Source organism: Centrocercus urophasianus, unplaced genomic scaffold, assembly GCF_019232065.1.
Source record: "Centrocercus urophasianus isolate 14NV4802_14NV808 unplaced genomic scaffold, USGS_Curo_1.0 seq_42, whole genome shotgun sequence".
NCBI lineage: Eukaryota > Metazoa > Chordata > Aves > Galliformes > Phasianidae > Centrocercus > Centrocercus urophasianus.
This window is the reverse complement of record NW_024885000.1, coordinates 1,537,794-1,562,391: the sequence shown is the minus strand read 5'-3', so window position 1 is coordinate 1,562,391 and position 24,598 is coordinate 1,537,794. Positions and strand designations below refer to the sequence as shown.

Here is a 24,598-nt window from a genome sequence, read left to right as displayed (position 1 = left end):
ATCTGTGATAAGGGCTCACAAGGGTAGGAAGGCCCTTGCCTCAACCCCAGAGCCAATATTCATCAGCTGACAACGCTGGGCTCTGAGCACTCGGGCATTAATTGCGTGGCCATGGAGAATGAATTCATTTTGCTTTCTCTGAAGCAAATCCGAAACTTGAATAAAAGTTGCCTAAGAGCAAAATGTGATGCAGAATTCTGAAGACCAAAACTAGTGGGGGGGGGGGGAGGGGGGGTGATTTCTCAGACACCTTTTCCTGCACTGCTGCCAAATCTACCCAACTGCTTCCATTATGTTTCGCAGTTACAGTGAGCAGGGGAATCTGAGCACCCATTTCTCCCAGTACTAGAGAGCAGCAGAGGAAGAAAAGATTAGAACAGCTCTATCTCACTCGCCTTCTGTTGGCTGATTGTGGCAGAATGCACTTCAGTTACAAATGGCTCCTATTTCTGCTTTTGGCTGCTTGGACAATTTCAGTGCACTCTGAAGTAGCAATAAACCTGCAGCACTTACAGAAACATTGAGCTGGCTTCTCAATTCCGAGATGTTTCCAATCATCCAAGCCCCAACTAAGCAGAAATGTTTTCAGCAGAGATCTTTTACTGCACCACTCCTATATTTTACACAAGTCGTTGATGAAATTCAAATGCTATGATATTGATCTTTGGAATAGAAACTGCTTTTTGTGTTGAACTCCAGTCCACAGGCAGTCTCCTTGAACACTGTATTTGGACATAGAGTCATCTTTGCTGGACTCACGTCCTTGGGAATGTATTTCATATAATTCATTATATATTAAAGCACATAGAAAGCTTTCCAGTGATGACAGACAGCATCAGGAGACAGATCCCCACTGCGATATCTCACGGGAGGAGGAGGAGGAGCAGGGTGCCCTCAGCCTTCAGCACCCACCTGAGTAACCGGTGATGTCCATCGCTTTGAGATTCCTGCATTTAATGACTGTTAAGGTGAGGCGACCTGCAGTTGGCAAATAACAAAGGGAAAACATGATCTCTCCCAGGTCCACGCTTTCCTTCAATAAAACAGAGAACACATTGTATTGGAAAAGTGCAAGATTCAGCCTGGCTGCCTCCCCCCTCCAATGCAGTGCTTTGTGCAGGATTCACGCAGCACTCACCAGAACAGGGTTTTCCCTATGCTGTCATTTTGCAGTGAATGAGTTTTTATGATATGATAAGGCCACAGAATTTAATTTTCAGTGCATTCCAATGTTGTTTGGCTAAAAATTGTCAGAGGAGTAGGAAAATGTGCATGTCCAAATGTTGCAACTTCATATCACAGCTGTGGATTACCATCCCCGTCTCAGTGGAGGTGCTTCCCAGCACTACACTGCAGTGAGTGCACTCTTTCTTTTCCACTGCTCACACAAGAGTGATATCCAACACCAAATGAAGGCTATTAATGAAATTATATCAGTATCAAGTTTGTCTTGAATTTACAGAATATATCTTGTTGTGCCGTGTGTGACACCAACACCTGCTTCCTTACATGAAGGGCTGCAACACAAAGAGGGACAAAACAGAGCAAGTGCATGGAAACATGAGACCTGGCCATGCAGCAGCACTGCATTCCTCTAGAGGTGTGCAGTGTTAGAACTGCAACAATGGAATTTGCCCAAGGAGGCTGTGGATGCCCCATCCCTGCAGGTATTCAAGGCCAGGCTGGATGTGGCTCTGGGCAGCCTGGGCTGCTGGTTGGTGACCTGCACACAGCAGGGGGTTGGAACTGGATGAGCATTGTGGTCCTTTGCAACCCAGGCCATGCTGTGATTCTATGACTTCCTAGTAGCTTTCCTCTGAAGGCAAGCATGAATTTTTGGGTGGCTGCGTACCAGAGAGACACTGCTTCAGTTTGGAAGAGAATCACCAAAGACCTCATTCAGCTGCGACTTTTTGGGTGTCGACATGCTTACTGTAGCTCGGACCATCACCCGCTCAGGTGTGCCTTCCCAGAGCTAAGAAACACAGCATCAGTTGTGTATGTCTGCACATAAATAGTGCATTAACCAGCAGATGGCACTCAGAAACATTTAGCACTTCAGAATTACACAGATCAATACAATTTGCTGTTTCAGTGCCCTGTAAAGCAACTTTCAAACACAGCTCCTCACACCTCTTGCACATGTAGCATTCTCCTTTACACCTCTCAAAGCCCACTCTGTCATGGCCTTGCTCATGGGAATTCAGGAATAAGCACAAATAGACCAAAAATAAGATTATAAATAGGACTGGTATTAGTTGAACAGCCAGAACTTCACCTGAAGTCAGCAGAAAGATTTTCAGACACCTTCTGGAAATGAATTTTAAAGAAAGTCTTGCCTTTTACACAGAGGTCTCACATCTGCAGAGCAAACCACTTGTTTATTTTTGGAAATGAAGAATTTGATTCGTTTCAGTGTTATATAATGATCCACTGAAAAGGAACTGTTCATAGAAGGGAGGTGGAACTGGAAGGACAAGTCAGCACATCAGACATGCTGAGCTTCACTAAGAGGTGGGAGCTCTTGTAGATGGTACATGATTTTTGCCAAATTATTTCCTTCTCACTCTCCGGCAAGGCAGAGATTAAATACTCCCCTTAGACATGCAGGATAGTAGTGAGTGGTGCATACAAGTTTTGATTCTTGTCAGAGGCTTCACTTGGCTTTCGAGTCAATGGAATGCTTTCTCAAGTGTAGAGTGTGCAATCAGCCAAATGTTTTCTGTACAGAGCAATGTATGTACCTGTAAATAGCAAAACAGAAGTTGTCTGATGGCCACAGCTCACTGCTAAATGACTTTAATACTTATGCACTCAGAGTTCCCACTCTGATCCCTTGCTCACCTTAAAAAAAAAAAAAAAAAAAAAAAAAAAAAAAAAAAAAAAAAAAAAAAGCGCATCCTAAATAGCTTTCTTTTCCATGAGGCAAAATGATCTGAGTCACAGCCCCGGCATCTGTGATCAGTATTGAAATATGAGAAAACAGTTACTGAGTTATTATTCCTCTACCTTTAATGCTTCTTGATGCGTCTACTGGGAACTGAATTTCTTGCTTCACAAAATATGAATAAAGGAACCTTATTAAGGTACCAGGATGATTTTCAGCTCACACTAAGGAGGTTCTCCCTGCCCACAGGCTGAGGCCGGCACTGATTGAAGCATAGAACAAAACCATGGAATCATTAAGCTTGGAAAAGACCTTCAAGGATCATCAAGTCCAACCACTGGCCCAATACCACCATGATCACTAAAGGGTTTGGGGCCAGCCCAGGCAGGGGGGAGGTGATGCAATGCATCCATTCTTCTCTATGTTATTTGCTTTGCATTGGTTTGGCAGCAACTAAGGCATGACACGTGTCAGATGAGGTTCATGCTTTATTGTGAGAGCACCATTTGGGCATCATGTAACCTTCTCCTCCATTCCCGGTACTGAGAGAAATCTGTTCAGAGTATAGAGCTAATACAAATTATTCTCTGAGCTCATTATATTAAGTCAAAAGATTTTTCTTTGCAGCCATAAATATGACAGAGTCAAGCTGATGTGTCCACATCATTCTAGAAGATTATAGACACTGGAACATTTCCAAAACTCCTATCAACAGGTCTGAGGAAGTAATGGAAGCTCTGAATCAATAACCTTTGCAGAATTGAAACAAAAACGTTTTACTGATTCACAAACTGCACAGTCATTAATTAAATAGCTGCGTGCTAGCTATTTGAATAGTTTATATCATTGCTTAAAAGTGCTCCTATCTTCTTACCCACAAGATTGAGCTAATGCATTATTAGTCACCCAAAGCTTTCCTTGGGTATTATAAAAGCCCTATTTACCTTTCTCATTTTTGATTAAACTGAAATGTCCTTGGGCACGTTACAGCTGCCTGAGACATACCGATGTTGGCATGTTCCCAAAGATTGGAGCCAAGAGAACGTGGGGATGGAGCCAAGAACAGCACTCGACGTCTCCGTGGGAGCCCAGCAAGGCTGCACCACACTTCGTGGGTGTGATGTTGGCTCTGCTTCTCTCACACTTGGAGACTTTTCCCCCAGCAGCCCTCCTGGTGGTGTCTCTCCATTTGTTTTGGTAGAGTTTTCCCCAGCATACTGATTCTCTTGGTCAGCTAGGAAAGCATCTGCTATTTCTTACAGAGCCAACCCAGCAAAATACAGAACACACACAGGTCAAAAACTGCATAACCTTCTACTGGAGGTGCTTATTCTATGGTTCACATGCTGCTTCTCCAGTGAAACCATGTGTTTCCCCTTCCCTGTTTCACCCATGCCCGTGGATCTGCTTCCTCAGCACCCTCCAGGCTTACTCCTTGCACATGGATCACACAGCAAAGGAGCTCCTTGTCACTACAGAGAAAGCATTTGCCCCCAGAACTCACACCACAACGTGACAGGCAGAACTGACAGAGCTGATGGTGACCTGAGCCATCCCAGGAGGAGCAGACGCATCCATGTGGCATCCACAAGTGTGGTGCACCTTGCTCCTCTCCTAACAATCCCTTTGCCAAGAGAATGAATGTGCCTGGTGTCTGCTAACCTCTTATCCAGCATTTCTACATTCATTACTGTCTACTGATGGCTATTTGTGGACTGAAGGTGAGGAGAGCTAGCACTGTATGCATGCAGGTAATTGATGCCTGTGCCTCCACCTCACTTGCTGGACAAAGCAAGATGCTCCAAAGGCAGCTCACAGCACAGTACCAGCAAGCCCTGCGGTGCCTGGAAGATGGTGCCCATACCTTGGTGTGCTTGGGCAGACATGGCAATAAACCCATGATTTCCGACACAGGGCTGAGGACTTCCCATCTTCCAGTTTCACAGATAACAACGTGACAAGACAACTGATTTGGTGTCCAACTGCAAAGCAGAGCAATCATTTGTTCATCCTCAGGAAGAATCAAGTCTTCCCGGGAGGACGGTGGACAAGCAGATAGCTATTGTGTAGAGGTTAATGTCTTTGCTTCTGCACTGAGATCAGTGTGAGAAGGAGGTTTCTCCTGCCAGCTTCAGCCAGAGCCTGCAGCACTGAAAGCAGCTGGAACATTTCCATCCCTGATATTTGGTTTCCCTTTTAGAGAGAATTCAACAGAACTGCTGAAAGACTCACAACAACCACAGAAGTAGTTTCCAGTAACACACTGGAATAAAGCTCTCCATATAGTAAAGACCAGTACAGCTCCTCCAAAGCTATTTCTGGCTGTTCATCACGTGCACATGGCAAACATCCAGAACCCAAGACCTTCCCCTGACGAACAGATGACAAACAGGGAATTTACCTAACTCCTCCATCTGGTTTTTAGCAAACCTGGTGTCAGTGAGACTCACTGCAGGTGAGATAAGAGCAAGCCACCAATGAGGGGATGAAATCCCAGCAAACCAGGACTCAGGTACAGCTGTCAGGCTTCTGCATAGAGCAGCCTTTTCCATCCCTGTACATGACTGCTGGAGACTTCCCAGTGCTCCCAGCAATACACCCTCCTGCTCCCAGCTGCACAGGGCTCAGGTAAGCCAGAGAGGAAGGCCAACCCACCCCAGCACGGCCGGGCAGACACTCACCGTTGTCGCATACTGAATGTCCTTCCAGATGGAAGTCTCCCTGGAGAGATCTGAGTCCTCAAACAGGTTCTCCAAGATAACTTCTCCTATCATGTCGTGTCTGGAGAACCTGTCAAAGTCAAAGACGCTCAGGTGGAGCTTCCTGCTCACCAGCTCCTCGTGGGGCACAGGGAAATGGAAGGACTCGTCGAAGGTGGGGTTCAGGGTCTTCCTATGCACCCGTGTCTGGAACTTGCACTTTCTGTCGGGCAGGAGGTAGATCTTCACATAGGGATCTGAGCTGCCACAGAAATCTTTGGCTGGCAAATCAAAAGCCCTGAGAATTCGGACAGTCAGCGTCTCGTTCTCGTAGTCGTACTTGAGAGTGAAGTTAATTTTCCCACAGGTTTTTGCTGCTTCCTTTTTGGGGTCCTCGGAGTCAACAGATTTTTGCTTGTAGAGCTCAGGCTTAATGCGGCCAATGCTGGTCGGCTGCTCGGCGACGGGGGGTGGGTCCATGCCACAATCCATGCTGGATACGTGCATTTGTCGTGGAAGGTGTCTTTTGAAGGAGATGTGCCTGCAAATGGAAGAGAGGAGAGCTGCATTCTTGTCCAAGAACATTCCTCTCCTTTTTCTCCCACTGGAAGTGGGAAAGCAGGGAGAGCACAGCAATGAAGGCAATGTGTGCTTTTGACCTCTGCACAGAAACCACCTACATGACAAAGAAGGAGTGCTGAATAGCAACCTCAAAGGTCAAAGGAATCTATCTGGCTGAATGTTTTCATTGCATCTCCAGCATGATACATTCTTTCCATCTATTACACAAGTGACAGCCCACAGTCAAATACACGAAACCCAACAACTCCTTAATCAAGACACACAAACCCAGTGTGGGAGTTCTTCTCCTTTACCCTTGGTTCTTACAATTCCCAGACACTGGCAGTAGGATTCCCCAGGGGTGGAAAAAATAGCAGAGCTTTTAAAGTAAGAGACATTGCCAGCTCAGAAAGTTCGGTTTTGTTCTGGGTATTGTTGCTTCCAAACTTCTCCAACAGAGAAATTTTCTCATTGAGAAATGATAGATAATTCTTGACAGATAGAAAAGCACAGCCTCATCTGGAAGTTGTCCCTTGCCTTGAGCTCCCCTTCAGCACAAGTAAAATGTTACATAAGCAAAGCTTTATCTAAGCAAAGCATAAACTCTTTCTGCAGACTCGTGGCATTACTGCAGACTAACTGGTGTGTACAGAACATGCATGGAGTTACTTAACCATCCCAGGAACTCGTACAGTTGGAGCATCAGCTCCAGGAACTCACTTTCCTTGGCAGCTTCCTCATGCGCATCCTGGCTAGAGCTGAGAGCCACAGAACCCAGAAGCATGAGGGTGTCTCCATGTCCCTGAGTCTGCCTGTAGCTCCTATTGCATGAGAAAGTGGCTTTGACACTTTCTCATTCACAGCCAAGTCCTGCTTCATTTGCCTCAACTCAGACAGACTGACTTTTTGCCTTCCCTCTTATAAAGGCACGACAAAAGCAGAATGTGCGTGACCATCAGCTGTGCAAAACCGAAGAGCATGCACACAAATTGCAGGTGGCACAGCGCTGGTTTTGACGCCAGCTTCCTGGAGCAGAAGGCTGAGCTCTGTGCCCTGCTCGCCCTGCAGCACTGCAGCCAATTTTCTGAGCAAAGGCTGCTTTCACAATTGTTCTGTCTTACACATCACAGCCATGGCCAAGGCAAGCAGAAGTGCTGGGATGCAGCCAGGCCCTGCTCTCACTGCTTCCTGCCCTACTTTCACGGCCGTCTGTGTCAATCAAGAAGTACCGTATTTCTCAGTGTTCTTGCAGAGGTGTCCCAAGGTCCATACAATCTTACTCCAAATTTAAGGAGCGTGGTGCTGGAACCTCCACCCCTGGCTGACAGATGCTCATTGATCACCAGCACTGAACACAGCCAGGGAGCAATACGTCGATTCTGCTGATCTAATTGTTGCTGCAATGAGCCGCATAAACAAGAGAGAGCAAAAAGGTCTAATTCTGTCTGACCGTATCCCATCATTGATACTCCAGCCTGCTGCATGTGTTGTAACAAAATTAAAGCGGCCAAAGCATACTGACAGCTAGACACAATGAGGGCAAGTCACGGTAATAAGGATTGAAGCCTTTAATTATTATTTTTTTTTAAGAGCCCACCATCAGCCAGTCCTAATTGGTTAATGGCCAGTCCTTAGCGCTTAATCCAGCACCTCAGTGGGTGTGCTTTCCCCAAACCATCAGAACCTTGGGCTCCATTACAAGCTTCCCCCACCCAACGGGTTTCACTGGAGCTTAGTACCCCCAGCTCACCTGGTGGATGATGCAGGCTCTGTTGTTTGCCTCTGGATCCGCGTGCGCCGCAGGATGTGGTCCTTCATGGACATCTGCACCTCTGCAGGGATGTCTGGTGACGTGTGGCTGATTTTCACAGCTGCCTCCAGGAAGCTGATGGTGCCCGTGTCCTGGAGCTTGTCTGCCATGTTCTCCTTATTGCAGTCTGCCTCGCTCTGCAAGACGGCCAGGTTAGAAGAAAGGGCCTTGTTCCTCCAGGGAACCCAGCACAGCTTCCAAAAGAGAAACAGAAAAACTGCCACCAGGGCCAGTCCACACACAATAACTATCACTGCAAGGAGGCTGACGGAGAGCTCTACAGGGGGAGAGAAGGCAACAGTGACAGGGAGCGGGAGGAGGGGGAAAGGAGAAAAGAAAAGAGAGATGGTGAGAAAACCATCAGCAAAGGGAAGAAGTGATCCAACCTGACTTATATCGTGCCTATTGGAGAGCTCTCAGCAGGTTCTGCACAGGAGAGCCAAACCCAAGTGAATCCCAAGATCACTGCCTTCTGCAAGCACATCTGTGGAGAAAAGGACACCTCCAGATAGGTAAAATTATAAAGTTTTATACTATGGCAGTGAACTTGGCTACAAAACACCCCCTTGGCTTTCTTTTGTGGCACTGACATACAACTGATCCTCAAATCAAGCAGAATTTTGGAACTGAATGAGAGGAAAGCAAGTTCCATTGGCATAATCCATTTCTCTTCTTAATGCAGGTGTTCTGTCGCTGCATTAGGCAACATCCTCAGTCTACCTGCCACGGTCCTGGAAGCAGATTGTTGTACTATTAACACTCGCTTCTTGCCCAGCTGCACCCAGAAGGAAAATAAGGAAATAAAGAAAATAATTTTAAAAAAATCAGAAGTTGCTGATGCAGTGAAATCAAATATAGGAGATGGTATAGAAAACACTACACGTGTTTCCTTGCTCTGAACAGCACAGAAGCTGCGTATGTTCTCTGCTTTTCTGAGTCACTTCCAACTCACACTTTATGCATTTCAGCCCCTCGGTCTTTCCTGTAGTGAAAGATTTTCCCTACCTATGAGTGAAGAATGAGGGAGAAGAAGAGCGTGTACATACATATGTGTGTGTGTGCTGAGAAATGATTCACACCAATTCACAAGGAGAAAATATTGGCTACTTTAAATTCCTCTCTTAGAGTGTTTTCATCCCCAGGTTTCCACTCAAAACGTAATTCCAAGTGTTTGAAATGCACAAACATATCAGCCCCTGGAGATGAAGACAAGTTCCATACTGAAATCATGCCCACAGTGTCAGAATTGGAGAAGATTCAGTTACAGACTGCTTTGAGATCAAGGAAAATTCCTTGCTTGCCTGCAGTGCCCAGCAATGCTGTACTCCTGATTTAGGTAAGTGTGAGTCAGGACAGGTAGGAAAGGAAAAAAAAGGATTTAATGCAAACACCCAAGCTCTCCCTTCCATGATCTCTAAGAAATGCTTGAAAAAAAATGCATTTAAAGCCATTTCTCTCAAAATTCATCCTTATTGGGCAGTTTATAGCTCTCAGCACAGAACCTGGGAGACCACATCTGTGCATCACTGCACACAGTAACAGCCCTTCCTGACATCTGCTTTATCTTCACCAGAAGCCATGAGAGGACTCATATCAAGCGCAAATTCACAAAGAGCTTAAGGCAAAGCTTCTGAATGCCCCCAGGTTCTGTGCCTCGAAAGGAAGGGATGGAAGCTGCCAGCAGGTACAGCTGGAAAGGATGAATGCTGTCCAGAAGTTCTGCAAGAGCTTCCTCTCTTTCCTTAACAGCCTCAGTGCAGCTCAGATTGCACCATTTATATTCTGATGGGGTTCCAGGATAGAAATACCTACCAGAATAAATAGGTCCTGTCTTATTCAACAAAACTTAGGATTGTACCAGTCAGCAGTGGAGCTTCCACAGATATTTGGCTAAATAAGTTCTCAGCATAGCAATGAGCACAAAGGTACCACTTTCCTTTATTTAGGGATAAGTCCTGGAGTTGTGCCCAGGTTGCTCAAACAGCCAAGAAGAAAACCTGAAGAATCCAGACTTATAGCAAAGGCTTCTGCCTTTCCTGTTCTGACTTCTTCCTCTGCATGCACGTTTCTGAAATTCAGTCGTCTTTTCCAGTGCCACTCCTTCAAATCCCTATAAACTGCCCATGGGCTGAGCCTGGACCGAATCTCAGAGCATCCCAAGTGGGAAGGGATTCCCAGGGCTCAGTGCCTGAGATTTACTCAGTGAATACTCCGAGAGCCTCATAAAAGTATTCATACAAAAATCCAGCAGCCCAGCAGGAACGTTTTTAGGATCAAGTTGCTTTGCAGATTTAACTTCAGCAACTGCTTTGTCAGCAAGCAGCAACTGATATCATGAGCCCTCGCTTGGATATTCATCCTTTCCAGTTATTTAAATGTACTGTGTGAGCTGTTACAAAGGAAACAGTCGCAATGCAGAGTCTATCACTGCTGGAAGTGACAGAAAAGTTCACCTTAAGATACTTCTCCCCATTCCAAGGAGTTACGCAGCACCCATCAATCTGCCAACACCCCCCACCTCTTGACACGAAAACATCCCAAAGATGTTAACCCAAAAAAAACCTGTTGCCAGTTTGAGAAAGATCGTAGTCCCCATCACCTCCTGCTGATCTGCTGTTCATAATGCATTTGACAGGATCCATGGATATTTTTATGCATGACCTCCCACTCTTGCCTCTGACAGCTCACATAAAACACAAGTGGAAGGGATCGAGATTTTACAGACATTCTTTAAGCAATTGCCTGGGAGGGATATTGGTTTATCTGAAGATGGCATTAAATCCCCCAAGACTTATCCCTGACCTATTAGATTTTTGTATCAGTTGGATGGAGTTGACCTTAATTGATTTAATGAGCTTTCTCCAGTGGATCTGAAAATATCAATTACTTTAATAAATGCCTGGTATTCAAAATATTATGCCTTAAATGTCCTCTAACTTACAGCAAGCTTCACCAAGATCTTTTCCACATCAGGATAACTGGAAAAGGCTCCTTTCAGATGGGAATGAGTTTTCCTTTAATTGTGCCACAGATTCCCCAGAGTAGTTCAACGCTGGGTTTAATAACGTGATTAGAAGAGGCTGTTACCAAAGAGCATACCTCATTTGTGTTAAATGGCATTAAGTATACGGAGAAATAGAGTTTTCTGAAACAGAAAGCCATTTGCTGGCAGGACTTACACAGGCATATCCACAGGAATGCCCACACTACTCATTATCTTTGCTCTGCTTTCCTTTAGTGACCAGGGGGAACGATTTCTGTTATAGGAGAATGCCAGCAGTACCTGGGTGGCCAATGCTAAGCCATCATTGATCACCACTTACGCAATGAGAGGTACCATTAAACATGAAATCTGAGTCAACTGAGGCTCCAGCCTCCCACACCTGCAGCCTAGCATAAGAAAATAATGAACTGAAGTCTTCAGAGATGGCACAGAGCAGCTTAGGCCAAAATGCTGCAAAAACAACGCTGCTCTTCTCTCTTCTGTGCATCTTGATACCGAGTCTTAGAGCAAAGTCCATAGGATGACTCCAAACTACAAAGCTTCAGGGAAGGTCACAGCTTTCTTCTGCACTCCTCCTGCCTTTCAAACAAAAGATGAGACGGCCCAGGGCAGAATGAAAGGACAGCACAGTAATTTAAAACTTTGAAGCTGAAAGCAAATTTAAGAAAGGGAAATCCTTTCTTGGTTATCCAAACTCATTTCCTTGCACTCCAAAGGCATCTCATTAGCAAAAGCAACCCTTTTGTTTCATCTTGGATGGAACTAATTAAGAGAACATCATGGAACCTCGACTCCACTTTATAGCTCAGATGACTTCACAGTACCCTGGCTGAGTTACCAAAGGGGATAATTAGCAATGTCCAAACAGAAAATGATTAATAACATGACAAAGCTGTGATAAAAACAGACTATTAACTGCAAGACAATGCGTGGCTTCTTATGGCAACACTGACTGTTAATACTCAGAAGAAGCTGCACTGATATTAAAGAGATGCACAGGTAACTGCATTTCATGAGAAGAGTTGCATTTAATATCTTAGAAGATGCAATTCAGCTTTTCTTCCATCCACTCCCCATTGAGAAAACAAAACACGTGGGACAGCTCTCACATCCCAGCAATCATTAGCCATTTCAGCAGCTGTTGGGATTGAACAAAGTTTGAGCACCACAGGTGAAAGCTTAAGGGTCCATCAGCCACCTTTCCTGTGCACATTTCTGACCATTAAGCTTCCCAAAGGCCAATGGAAAAACCTTAGAATCGGGGAAAGCTCTCCCTGGTTTATTTCCCACCAAAAAAACAAACATCACTCAGGATCTCCCTTCTTGCCACAGCAGATGCTGCCCAGAAAAGCAGTCATGGGAGCACAGGGAAGATGAGGATGATGGTGTTGTACCTTCACTTTGTTTCTGCTATCTGCACACTGGTTTTCCAGAATCATGTTTTGGCCATTGCTCACACCATGTCAGCAGGCGTTTCCAGGTTTCTCCACCCATTTTTGCCACAATTTTCTATTGCAAAGGGCTTGTGAGAATGAGAAAATATCTTTCTATTTCTATGCTTTGCAGAAATTGCACATCCAAATGCTGGATTAGTGTGAGAGTTATTGCTGGAAGAGAAGGCAAGGAGCTCTGGGGCTACAACAGAGCACGAGGCACTCACCAATTGCTAATCTAATTCATGGGTCATTGAGAAGCACAAGCAATGTAAATCTGATGGGCTGAGGCTTGAAATTGGACATGAGAAACTGTGATGAGCCTCAGCTACCTGGCCTGGGGAGCTGAAGGGGAAGCACATGACAACAGCAGGGGAAAAGGAAGAAGTTTCCATTCAATCCTGGCTATGAACACATTTATTCAGCAACGCTGTTCAGCTTTGAAGCGTTACAGAGCTCCAAAGGAGCAGGGAACGGAACAGAAACGAAATGCTGGGGCAGTGCAGATACACAGCATCCAGCAGCAGCACAGCTAGAGACAAAATAGGAACTGCAACAGAGCAAAGGAACAGTCCCTTTGGGACCAGCACTCACAACAAAACACAGAAGGCACCAAGGAGCAAAGCAGCAAGCAGAGCACTTTGCAACAGGAATTTTGAGATGGAAACAGGCTGCCTTATGAATTGTAAAATGCTGAGTTTGATGAGAGAGGCAATCCGCAGTGCAGTGCTGCTCTCAGCCAGCTCCTTCTTCCCTTCTCAAGCATGCCACAGGCATGGGAATCTTGACAGAACAGAGAACACACCATCCCTGGCACCCAGCAGCAGCCAGCAGCTCTTTGACAGAGCCTGCAGCTGAGTGTGCACTGGGGTCTGCAAAAAGCATCAGCGAGAGGTAATCATTGCAAGCCTGTCACCAGCTGCCTCTGCTGGTTGGGAGCATGCCCAGCGTGCCATTGCTCTGCTTGATGTGTTCACTGTCACATCTGCAGGTCCACTCACTGCCATTTGGGTGTCATCTGAAACTCAGCAACACCTCTTGATTTATTGGCTATATTCCCTAGGCAGCTATGAGCTCTGGGATAATGTCCTGAAATATTCTTGGGCCAGAGAAGGCATTAACAGCTGTCACTTCAAAGTCTAACTGCTGCCAATTCTCTTTTCACAGGTAGCCAACAGCAGAAATGCGTTGTGAAGCACTGCAGCAGGAGCTCCTGCTTAAACATCGGAGAGCAACAGTGCAGTAGCTGGGGATGAGAAAAGATCCCACTGAATTTTCAGCAGATTTTCAGGGATTGGCTCAGGGAACAGTTATGGATGAGCAGAGCTTTTACCATCCTTCAGACATTATCTATCAGCCCCACAAAGAACCATCAGGCAGCAGCATCCCACCAGCACCAGGCCACCAGAGGCATCCCCTGTGCCTGCACGGGTTATCAGCTTGCTTTGCAGATCCTCCAAACTGTTTCTACCCAAGGAGCAGCCTGAGCAATAGGAACACATGTAAGCTGTCACCTACTGCTCTATCTGCACCTTCTGGCACTCTGCTTTGACTATGAGGAGGTTGGCTGCTTGTCAGGTTTCTTTAGAGAGGCAGGCAGCACTGCCCAGCCTGAGGGCATCCTTACAGCATGTGAGAGAGGAACATGAAGGGACACAGAAACATTCACTACTGTGACCAGTCTGGAAAGAAACAAATCAGCATGTTCTGATTTCCTGATAATAAAATAATTAACTGATTATCCTTCTTGACTGCCTACTGCAGCACAATCCTATGAAATACCAATGGCTCTGGAACACCAACTCCTCACAATGCCCCCTTCAAAACTCTGCAGCCCCACCTTCCTCCTGCAAGCAGCAAGAAGAGGTTCATTCTATTTGTGCTCTTCCTCCATTCTGGGACAGTGGGTACATCTATCAGCTTCCAGCAGCTTCTTCCTGCACCCAGAGGCTCTGCAGGAGCTCAGCCAGAGTCTGCCCACCTTACCTGCACATCACAGCTGCCTAAAGAGAAGGGAACAGAGACGGAAGGCTCTCGCTGCCTGTGCTGAAGTTTCAGTGAGATAGAGAAAACTTCTTAAAAATTAATTCACTGCTACCACAGGGTTCCTGCCACACCAGAGCTTATTGGAATGCAAACTATCAGCTTCAAAAGCAAGGATGAATCAGAAGCTATTTTGAGAATAATTATATAAGACTACAAAATTCAAAATATTTTATTCTCGCACACTCAGTGTGAGGACAACCTGCTTCAAAAGGGGACCTCGGGGGGAGCCCACATCTAAGCAATTGATCCATGGTCCAAGCACTGACCAGTTCCAGCCCAGACAAAACTTTCTTTTATTGAGCATTGCTGGGGTTTTGTTCAGCACCTACTGCAATCCTTCAGGAGATACAGTTCTGTATCTGGGAGAACAGCGATGGCTGTGAGACACGGACAACTGGATGAGGCTGTCAGAAAGGTCTGAGGACCTCATGCATCACCTGCATGAGATCTGGATTTTCCCTTCAGACTGCACCAAAAGAAAGCTTTTTGCTGAAACTTTTGTTTGTATGTGCAACAAGAAGGGGAATTTGAGCTGCCAACAACATTGCACTTCTGTAATAAAAGTGACCCAAAGAAATAAAAGGAAAAATTTCTCCAAACTGAAGGAAACGTATCCCAGTGACTTCAGTTGCTTCATGTCTTAATCAGCTGTTCTCTGGAGTATTATAAATGAGATAGTAACAGTTGTCATTGCTTTATGCTTAACTGATGACAATCTAATGAACTATTTATAAGCCACACTGCATGCAATTACAGTCCATAGCTGTGTGCTACTCCCATGAGAGTTCATCACTGTGTGCTGTAGCAACATCTGTGAATGACTCGGTAGCACAGAACACATGTGTGCTCCCTGAGCACTGAGCTGTCACAGCAGTGCATGCATTTCTTTGCAGCATTTGCAAACGTGCACAGAGAATGAGTGATACGTGAGAGACAGCGCCCAGTGCGCTGGGATGTCTGGCAATTGTTATCAAATGAAAGCAGATACTCTGGCAATGGATGTCCTCCTAATGATGCTTCTGAAAGGTTTGTATGTGCAGGGCTTCTGGCATCCCTCCTTCAGTCTTTGCTACACATTTTTCTGTGTTGTCAAACAGGAACCTGCTACATTACAAACTGAACTAAACATGAGGGCGGCCTTAATTAGTGGCTGCAGTCTCACTGAGCATCCTTTAGGTAAGTTCCTTTTCTCCACAGACAATTCAGCATACAGCCACTCCAGATACCCCCTTGCTGTCTCTCCAGGATGCCATTTTGCACTGTGCAAGTGTAATTAATGGCAATGCATAGCAGAAACACATCACATCTCTCCCAAACCACTGCTATCATAAATGACTGCTCTGCACGCGAGTCCACTGGATGAAGCTATAAGGGCTGCAGAGAGGCATTCTGTGATACACAGACAGGAAGAAAAGAGTGCATTATTGCACCTGAAGAAGAAATAAATAGCAAAGCCAGATAAAGCTGCTTAACCAACATCAAATGAACACTCGTCCTTTCTAAGGAAAATGAGTGTAGCAAAGGATGTGAACAATGAGAGGAGGAAAGAGAGGAAGAAAACAAGGATAGCTGAAACTACAGCTAAATGAAATTTGTATCAGAGCCGAGGTGGGGATGGGGCTGGTTTTTGTCTCCAAAAAAATAAATGTGCACATAAGACTATGTGAATATGGTTTGTGCAGCAGGCCGTACCCACAGTGCTGGTATGATCCCAGCACAGCTGTCCAGCAACAAATACCTGCAAACAAAACCATCAGCTTCTCAGGATCCTGCTGCAAAGCAGTGGAGACAGACAGGGTAAGGATATGCCCTGATTTGAACCAGCTGAAAGCACATGCTTGGTTTCCCTAAAGCGTAGGGAGAATACTTTCACTATCAGCAAACATTTCAAAGGGAAAGACAGAAATCTTTAAAGCAAAAGTCTGTTAAGGAAAAGAGGCTCTACATCATGGAAAAGAAAAAAAAGAAAAATATAAGAAAGTAACTTCAGAAATGTGGACTTACCAAGGAGGCAGCTGGTCTCCAGCTCAATCCGCCGCCGCTGCCCTCAGCCTGCTCACCCTCCCAATTAACACCAGCAGCAATCTGGCTGCCTGTTTCTATGGAGTTTCAGATCCCCATCCCTGACTATGCATGAGGCGACTGCAGCAGCGCAGGAACAGCTCTGAGGTCCGCAAAAAAACTACAAACACACTCAGACTCTGACTGCTTCAGGAACGAACCAACCAGCAGCAATTAAGCAGATTCAAGCCTCGCCGCTATGCAGAGTTACTTAGAAAGCTCCCAGGCACGCACTGCACAGCTCTGTAGTGCTGTTTGTTTACCAGGACCATTACAGTGAGCACAGAGCCAGCTGTGAAGTCACCAAGCTACACACCGAACACATAAACATATTCATAGACAAACTACACAATCAATTTCCCCTTGATTTATGCTGCTGGTTTTGACCTTATTCTAATAGAGTTTTTTTTCTTAAGCCTTCCTCTAGCTGCAAGGTTTGAACACGACACCTTCAGGATCAGAGCACAAACCTGTTCTGCTTGAGCTAAAGAGCAAATCTGCTGCATGCAGCCCTTGCTGGCTCTCTACATGCTGGTAGAACAGGCACAGAGGAAGGCAAAATCCATTTTGTAAGTGCATTGCTCCGTGCTAAGAAAGATCTTTGCCCACAAGCACTGCTCCTCACATGCTTGGCCTCCAGAGTTGTAAGCCTGGATGATTAGTATTAGTTTTGCCTGGATGGCTTCAAACATGTTCACTGCTATACACCACGATTACTTAAAATATACTTGAACAGTGATTCAGAGAAGTATGTTATTACAGCCAATAAGTAAAAGCTGGAATTGCCCTTATTTCACAGCTAGTGGCTCGAGGCATCCCACATCAGTGAATGGGCACGCCATCAATTTTCCATTAGTCAAGCTGCCCTATCAAGGGATATTTTTTTCCCTTCATGTACTTTAGATGCAATTTCTCCATATAAAAATATTTTACCCCCATCAGCATTTCTGCAACAAACCACCCCATACTGCACAGAAATTCAGCCTCTTTCCTCCCGCAGCAGGAATGCTTACAGACATGTGGGTTTTGCATTTAATAGTATTTGCAGAGTGCCAGGAGCACTCAGTGCTGCACAAGAATGGCCTGTGTCACAGAATGCAAGAAGAGCAGTTCACACAAAGGGCAAAGCACTGACTGCACTGAGTTATGGAAGGGTTAGAGCTGGAAAACCACACTGGAAAGCAGACACTCTCTTCAAGTCTCCTGTTTTCCCATTTCCCCCCACTTGTTCTTTTCCTTCCTTTCACTTTGGGTCTGACACCTCATACCTGCACAGCACCAGGGCACTGTGCTAAAGGCAATCCGTGCCCAGGGAAGGGGCTGGGGAGGATGCTCACACTGTGCTGAAGTCAGCAGGGTCTGCTGCTCACACGGCCTGCAGAGTAAAGGCTGCAACACATTTTGCACGTTGCCTCCAAAGCATTCCTGAAGAGCTCAGTAAACTCAGAGCGACTGCTGCAGCTCCAGGGCACAGCAATGATATATCCATTTGCTTAAGGTGCATCACTGCAGTGGTAAGTGTTGGCTCTATATCACAGATCTCCTCTGCCTGTAGCTCATGGCTGTCTGCTATCTGCACACAGCATCACCGCACAGCAGCTGAGGACGGGCAGGGAAGAGCTGCCAGGTGCACTGAGCTGCAGGGGGTGAGATGGGCACAACAAAGGACACCGTTTTTGCCCAACCTCAGGGCCACAGCCAGGAGAGCAGGGCTATTCCTGGCACTGCTGCTGACACATCACTGCAACACCTTCCTCACCCGAGAGCCTTATTTTTCAGACACATGGAGTTATTACCCAGCAGCAGCCCGCTCTGCTCCTTCATTGGTACACAGTGCTGTACGGCGTACTGGAGAAATGCTGCAGCTACATTTCTCTTATTGACTAAGTAGAGGAACAGGCTATTACATAACCCAAAGCACAGAGAGTAGGGTAGCATCTACTTGATACACAGAAGCTCTTCTCACATCCAATTCTAAGTGCTTTCCAACAAGAGAATCTGTGCACAAAACCAGAGCTGCACAGTCCTGTGTATTTTCACATAAACTGCTTCAGTGTTTTTACATCCACAGTTCTTCTCCATGGCCAGATGCAGTTCAAGAAGGTTAGTAGTACTTAGCTAACTCCCTAGCGATGCTCCCATTCATCAGCAACATGATGATGAATGTTGCATCACAACATGTGCACAGGAAGCACAGGGAGCCCTGACAATTCAACCTTATTCATCCATCAGCCAATAGATCTATCCAGGAGATAAAAAAAAACTTGCAGAGAAGTCCTTGAATTCATATGACAGTGGGACAAATTTACCCCAGCAAACATTGCATCCAGATTAGCATAGCTGTGCTGCCCAACACAGCATCCAGGGCTGCACTGCTCCTCCTCTGACCTTCCTGATGGTGCTGAGATGGCACCGTGCCTCAAAGTCTTATCACTGCTCACCTCCGCACAGCTTTGGTTTTTAATCTGCACATTGTTATGTTTAGGAGTCCATCAGATCTGAATTTAGGATTCCTGGTGACCAGTAGCAAGTTTGCTTCACACAAACCTGCTGTGGTGTAACATGACGGAAAGCACAGCAACGGCAGCAGAGCAGCAAGGTCCCAGGCTGCAGCAAGTGAGGATTTCTGCTCAAATGCAACAGCCATGAGCAAAGAAACAAAGGAAAGAAGTTGCTTACTATGGGAAGGCCTCAAGAAGGCAAGGACCTCCAGCAAGATACCCTTGCCTCCACTGCCAACCCTTAAATGAGGTCTGGAAAGGGGTGGAGCCAGGATCTGGTCACTCAGGTACATTGCATACACCTGAGCTCCCTGGGTTGGCCCTGCCTTCCCACCAGGTGCTCCATCACTGTTTCAGACCATGACTCAGCATTTCTCCTACAGCTGGAAAAATGGGGAAAGCACAAATGCAGGTAATGAGATACACATCCAGACTGTGGATGGGAAAGGCTGTCTCACCAACACGCTCAATGCACCACTTAGCACTTCCTGCAAACAGATGCGCTTCCTCTGCTGGTACAGTTTCACAGCTTTGCAAAGTATGGTACCTGTAGGACACAAACAGCATCCTCATTTCTGCCTGAGCTTAAAATGGGCCTGGGCATTTTGAGCAGAGATCAGAGTGCCCAGAGCTGTCAGCCCAGCACAGCCTGAACCGTGACAGAGGCTGAAGCATTTGCAGCTGTTAAAGGAGGATGTTGGTGTGACCTGAAAATATGCCAGTGAGGCCCTTGATGGGCTACATAAACACCTGCAGGGCCCTATCTGCCATCTCCATGCGTGTAACAAGAACAGAAGTGGTATTTTTGCTGCACGCTCAGGGAAACATTAACTTTGTTACCAAGGTAAAAGATATATAAATATATATATAGGAAACGATGTCAAAAGTCATTTGTATTAGAGAAAAGAGCATCAGTGGATGATGCACCTAAAGATGGTGCCAGCAGAGGTAAGAGCCCATCAAAAGATGACAAGTCACACATGATATGGAGACATCAGGTCAGGCACACTGGCCAGCAAACAGAGAGAGCCCCAGGGTGAGCTGAGGTGTGCTGCTGCACACAGTGAGCCCTGGGCAGGGGCTGAGGGATGCTGCTCAGATCTCCAAGGGGGACACTAAAGGTTTCTGAGTACTTGGAGTCAGGTTGGGCTGATAAACCATCATGCATTGAAACCTCAAAATAAGTGTCAGCTGCTTTAAAAAGAAAGCACACCAGTGGTTCAGTGCACAAGCAGCTCAGTGCATGCTACCCATAATGTTAACAAGCATTATTTCATTTGCTTGGTGTATAATCAATGAATATAAAGAAATTATAATTACAAAATAGAGAGTTTGGCAAAACAGATTATAATAACAAAAAGAGAGTAGATAGAAAGCTTACCCACATCCTGGGCTCACTGCAAAACTACAGAGGAGGGATCTCCAAAAGAAATCCCTTCCCACTCGTGGTCAGCACTTAAATGGGATCTAGGAGAGGTGCAGCCAGGCTTCACCCTTCCAGCAGCACAGGTGAATTGCCTTCACCTGTGCTCCCAGGACTGACTCAGTGCTCGCCTCAGGTGATCAATCAGAGGTTCAGGCCGTGATTCAGCAGTTCCCAAACACTTGGGTTTTGCTCTTCCGTGTGAACCTGTGATGTTTGTTCCCTCTGCAAACGTCTTTGGAAGTTGCAGGCAAGGGCTGCTCTCTAGAAGCTGTGAGCTGAAGCATACAAGGAATTCACCACATTCCCATGCAGAAGTGCTCCTTTACCTTCAGAGCCATACACCAACTGCTCCTGGCCCACGCATCACCCTGCCTGGTGAATAGAAACTCATGCAAACCCTTCCTTTTCTTGAGCTAACAATCTCTGTCTCTTAAATAGGCATTTTATTGCTTCTCTCTCCATATAGGATGGGAGTTGAGGTTTTTAACCGAATGAGGAACTTTAACGGAAACTTAAATTAACATCACCAACAACCTCTCCAATCTTGCAGCTCTCCCAGTTGGGTGACACTGACTCACACCAACAGATTAATCGGCACCTGCACCAGCTGTGGAAGGCATAAAGGAAAATAAAGACAGATCTGTGCTGAGACAGTTCTCCCCTAATTCCAACACTGAAATCCCAAAAGTCCCCCCCTGTGCAGGCATTTCCCTGCTTTGCATGCTTGCAGTCCCAAGCTCACAAGACCAGAGTACTGTACCTGGCTCGGAGATGCTCAGGCTCTGGTCTGAAGGCAGAAGGAATTCCCTGCACGTGTCCAGATGCAGGGCAGGAAGGCTTTTCTTCCTGCACAGCTCAGTGATGATGCGAACTGCCTTCTGACAGCGGCTGTCATCCTCGGTGCCACTCATCTCCCAGACCGCATCCTCCGCTGCCCTCCTTCTGTCTCAGGAAGTCCAACTAGGAGCACAGGCTGTGCCTCCTTCCAACAGCTGCAGTCCCACCCTTTGGCATGGCTGCACTGTGGGGGTCCCACGTACCCCAACGCTTGGAGCTGCGGGTCGGGCTGCAGAGCCCTGTGCTGTCTGCGTGCTCCTGGCTCTCAGATTGCCTCTGAGATCAGAGATCTGTTTACTGCCAAAGAGTGTTCCAGACAAAGAACCTCCTACTAAATTCAGTTTCGTGCCCTCCATACTACGCTTTTAAAGCTGCAGCCCAGATAATTCCTTTTAACCCTTCTAAGGCTCTTTCTCTTGATTTTCTGGGCACAGAGTTTCAAGCCCTGCTCCCAGAGCAACCTTACAAAGAAAGTGAATGCTGAAATCTGACTGAGGATAGCAAAGAAACACTGCACGAACTACTGCAGCTGTTAAAGGCAGCGTGGAACAAGAAGTCAGGTTTGTTTGTTAGCATCAGTGCCATCGCAGCCAGCTGGAGGTGGCCATCGAGACTGAGAACATTATTGTATTTTGTAATCAGATTTTTAAAAACACCAGAAACCTGTAGCATTTATTATTTCTGTTGCAATTTGTTAGGCACGCCATGCCACTCAGTAGAACCACACTTCTGAATTCGAGAACATATTGGGCACGCATGAAAAAAGAAACAATCCTATAACAGTCACTTACGGCTCTGTTCAGCAGAATGATTCCTTGCAGCCCGGAGCAGCACGCAGATAAATCAGCAAACCAGAGAGCAAACGATGCAGCTGCATGGATCTCTCAGCCCCACATCACAGCAGCATGTCGAGATTAATGCCACTGTGTTTATTTTGTCTGCTAATTACTGCTGAAGTACTGTGAGCTCTCACATCACGCAAGTCCCAGGAGATACACAGGCACCTGAACACCCAGGAGCATCAGCCCCATAGACTCATCTGAGGCTCCCAGAAGCTCAGGCCTGAAATTCCAGCCTGGTGATCTGAAGAAGTAAACACACCGTGTATTTTAGTAGCATATTTTTAGAAATACAGCTGTTGAACTGTTGTATTATGTGATTAGTTCTTGCTTGCAAAACTTTAATAGCTTTTAGGTGTAGTGAATATTTATGGATGTAGTTTCACAGGCTAGAAAGCGTGCTGTAAGGATGTTCTGTTTGAATAGGAGTAGTTTCTTTCAGCAAAAGAAAAACAATAATGAAACAAGAAGTAGGCTCATTAAACAGGAAAAGAAGCATGAGTCTCAGTCCTGGAGGAGGTTGGGATGCAACACACAGATGCTGAGGTGCTCCCTTCTATCTTCCTCATCTTCCAACACCTCAGTACACATCATTAAAAGACAGGTTGCCAAACTTATTTCTATCTGAAGACGAGCAGATGTTCAGAAATAATGGCAGAGTGCTGAGTGAACAAAGGTTATGATTTTGGTACCTATAAAATACTTTTAATGGGCTCTCTCCTATTGAGTGTGCATCAGTGAAGAGAATTCACGTAGAGGGCGAGTGAGGAAGACCATGGGACGAAGGAACAGGCTGTTGGTTGGGCTGTCACAATGCTAAAAGGACGCTAGATGATAGAAGAAACCATGGGATAGAAGACTGGAAACCTCAATCACTGCCTGAGATAGGCATGTGTATGTTAATTGTCTCGTGGGTAATGCATGAATATGCACCCAGCAGCCCCTGCCTGGCAAGAGCACTTCACCTACTAAGCACCTACCCTTCCAAAGAGTTCTGTTGCTGTGGCAACGTGTTGGAAAGCTTTTATTAAGACAGCAATATCCTGCAAATGGTCACAAAGAGACACTTTTTAATTAGACACCACCACCTCCCGGTCAGCGCTGCAGTTTGAGACAACTGCAAACAGCAAACACCAGCACCAGCCATCCAGCTGCACTGAGCAGAGATCCCAAACTCTGCCAGGTTGGAAACTGAACCAGTAACTGACTAGGAGCTCAACTCTGGTACAGCTTTGCATAATATTTACATGACAAACGCCCTAAAATTCCCCTCAGTGTGTTTCTAGGAAACTCAACATCCAAACAATGCCCCAAAGCTGTATTGGAGTCAACCCCACCCCTGCAGCCCTTTTGATTCTGCAGAAGGTGCTGCAGCACATCCATGCTGTTCTCAGTGACCAGGCAGAGGAACATGGCAGTCAATGTCAGGGCCCATCTTTAACAACTGTTTGGATGTGGTGCTCAGGGACGTGATTTAGTGGAGGGTTATTAGAGTTAGGGTAATACGTCAGGTTGCAGTTGGGCTTGATGATCTTCAAGGCCTTTTTCAACCTGAGCAATTCTATGGCATGCACTGAGCAGACACGCAGCCCACAGCTGTGATGCTGCATAAGGACAACAACAAAGCGAACACAGAGCGCTCTGATAAAAAGGTTAATGTCCAATGGAGAGCTTGTAACACGAAGATCAATAACTCAATTCAGGATTCCGAGCTCGGGTGATGGTGACAGCAGACCCAGACCCTCCACAGTTCCTTCAAGAATCAACACAGACTTTACCTGCACCTCATAACGGAGAATTTACGTCACGTGCCCCTTTTACCATCCGACACCAGAGGATGGAACACAGCCACCACCACCCGGTGGTGTGAACAGCTGCTGTCCATAAGCAAGAGTTCTCTCCAGCATTTTGCTCATACAGACACAGATTGTTACTGAGATACAAATCTCCATCTCAGCAGTGAAGCAGAGGCACCAAATGAAGCATTACCTCTAGCACTGAGGGAAGCAGAAAGTTTTGAATCACGCTGCAATTCTATGAATGACAGTACAATCAATGCACACCTAATCCTGGGCTATTTGTGCTTGGAGCCTGGAAACTGCTAACTATAGGTACAATTTATTTTTTCTTCAACATATCTGGTCACATCTCTAGGAGAGTGGAGGTTTGTTTGTATTTAAGATAGTGAAATCCAGAGAAGGAGCAGCAGCATTCATTTACACCATCATTAGGATGGCATTAATTACCCTCCCAGCTAATACAATAATTGGAAATGGATAGAAGAAAATTCTGATCTTCTTGCCAGTAAGAATGACTCCGATTTGGATCCTTTGGCAGCACTGATGTGCTGTCTGTGTGTAAGTGTGCTGCTTCCTGTGCTGCTTTGATGTGCAGATCTGTGCTGGTGGACAAAGCAGCAAGCTGAACAAACAGCTTCACCCAACGTGTGCATGGAGAGGAGGAAGATACTGTTAGTCACAACAGAGATGGGGCT

General features: G+C 46.0%; 1 protein-coding gene across 1 annotated transcript in view; it reads right to left on the bottom strand.

Moving 5' to 3' along the window:
* The window catches only part of SYT6 (synaptotagmin 6), a 28,571-nt gene extending 7,136 nt beyond the window's left edge, over positions 1-21,435 (bottom strand). Inside the window, exons 1-4 of the mRNA XM_042833650.1 lie at positions 21,189-21,435; positions 7,898-8,234; positions 5,569-6,127; positions 913-1,033 (exon numbers count right to left, since the gene is read on the bottom strand). Coding sequence (XP_042689584.1) covers positions 913-1,033; positions 5,569-6,127; positions 7,898-8,234; positions 21,189-21,339 — 1,168 coding nt within the window. The 5' untranslated portion in view covers positions 21,340-21,435. The remainder of the gene's footprint in view (positions 1-912; positions 1,034-5,568; positions 6,128-7,897; positions 8,235-21,188) is intronic.
* Positions 21,436-24,598: the final 3,163 nt, after the last annotated feature.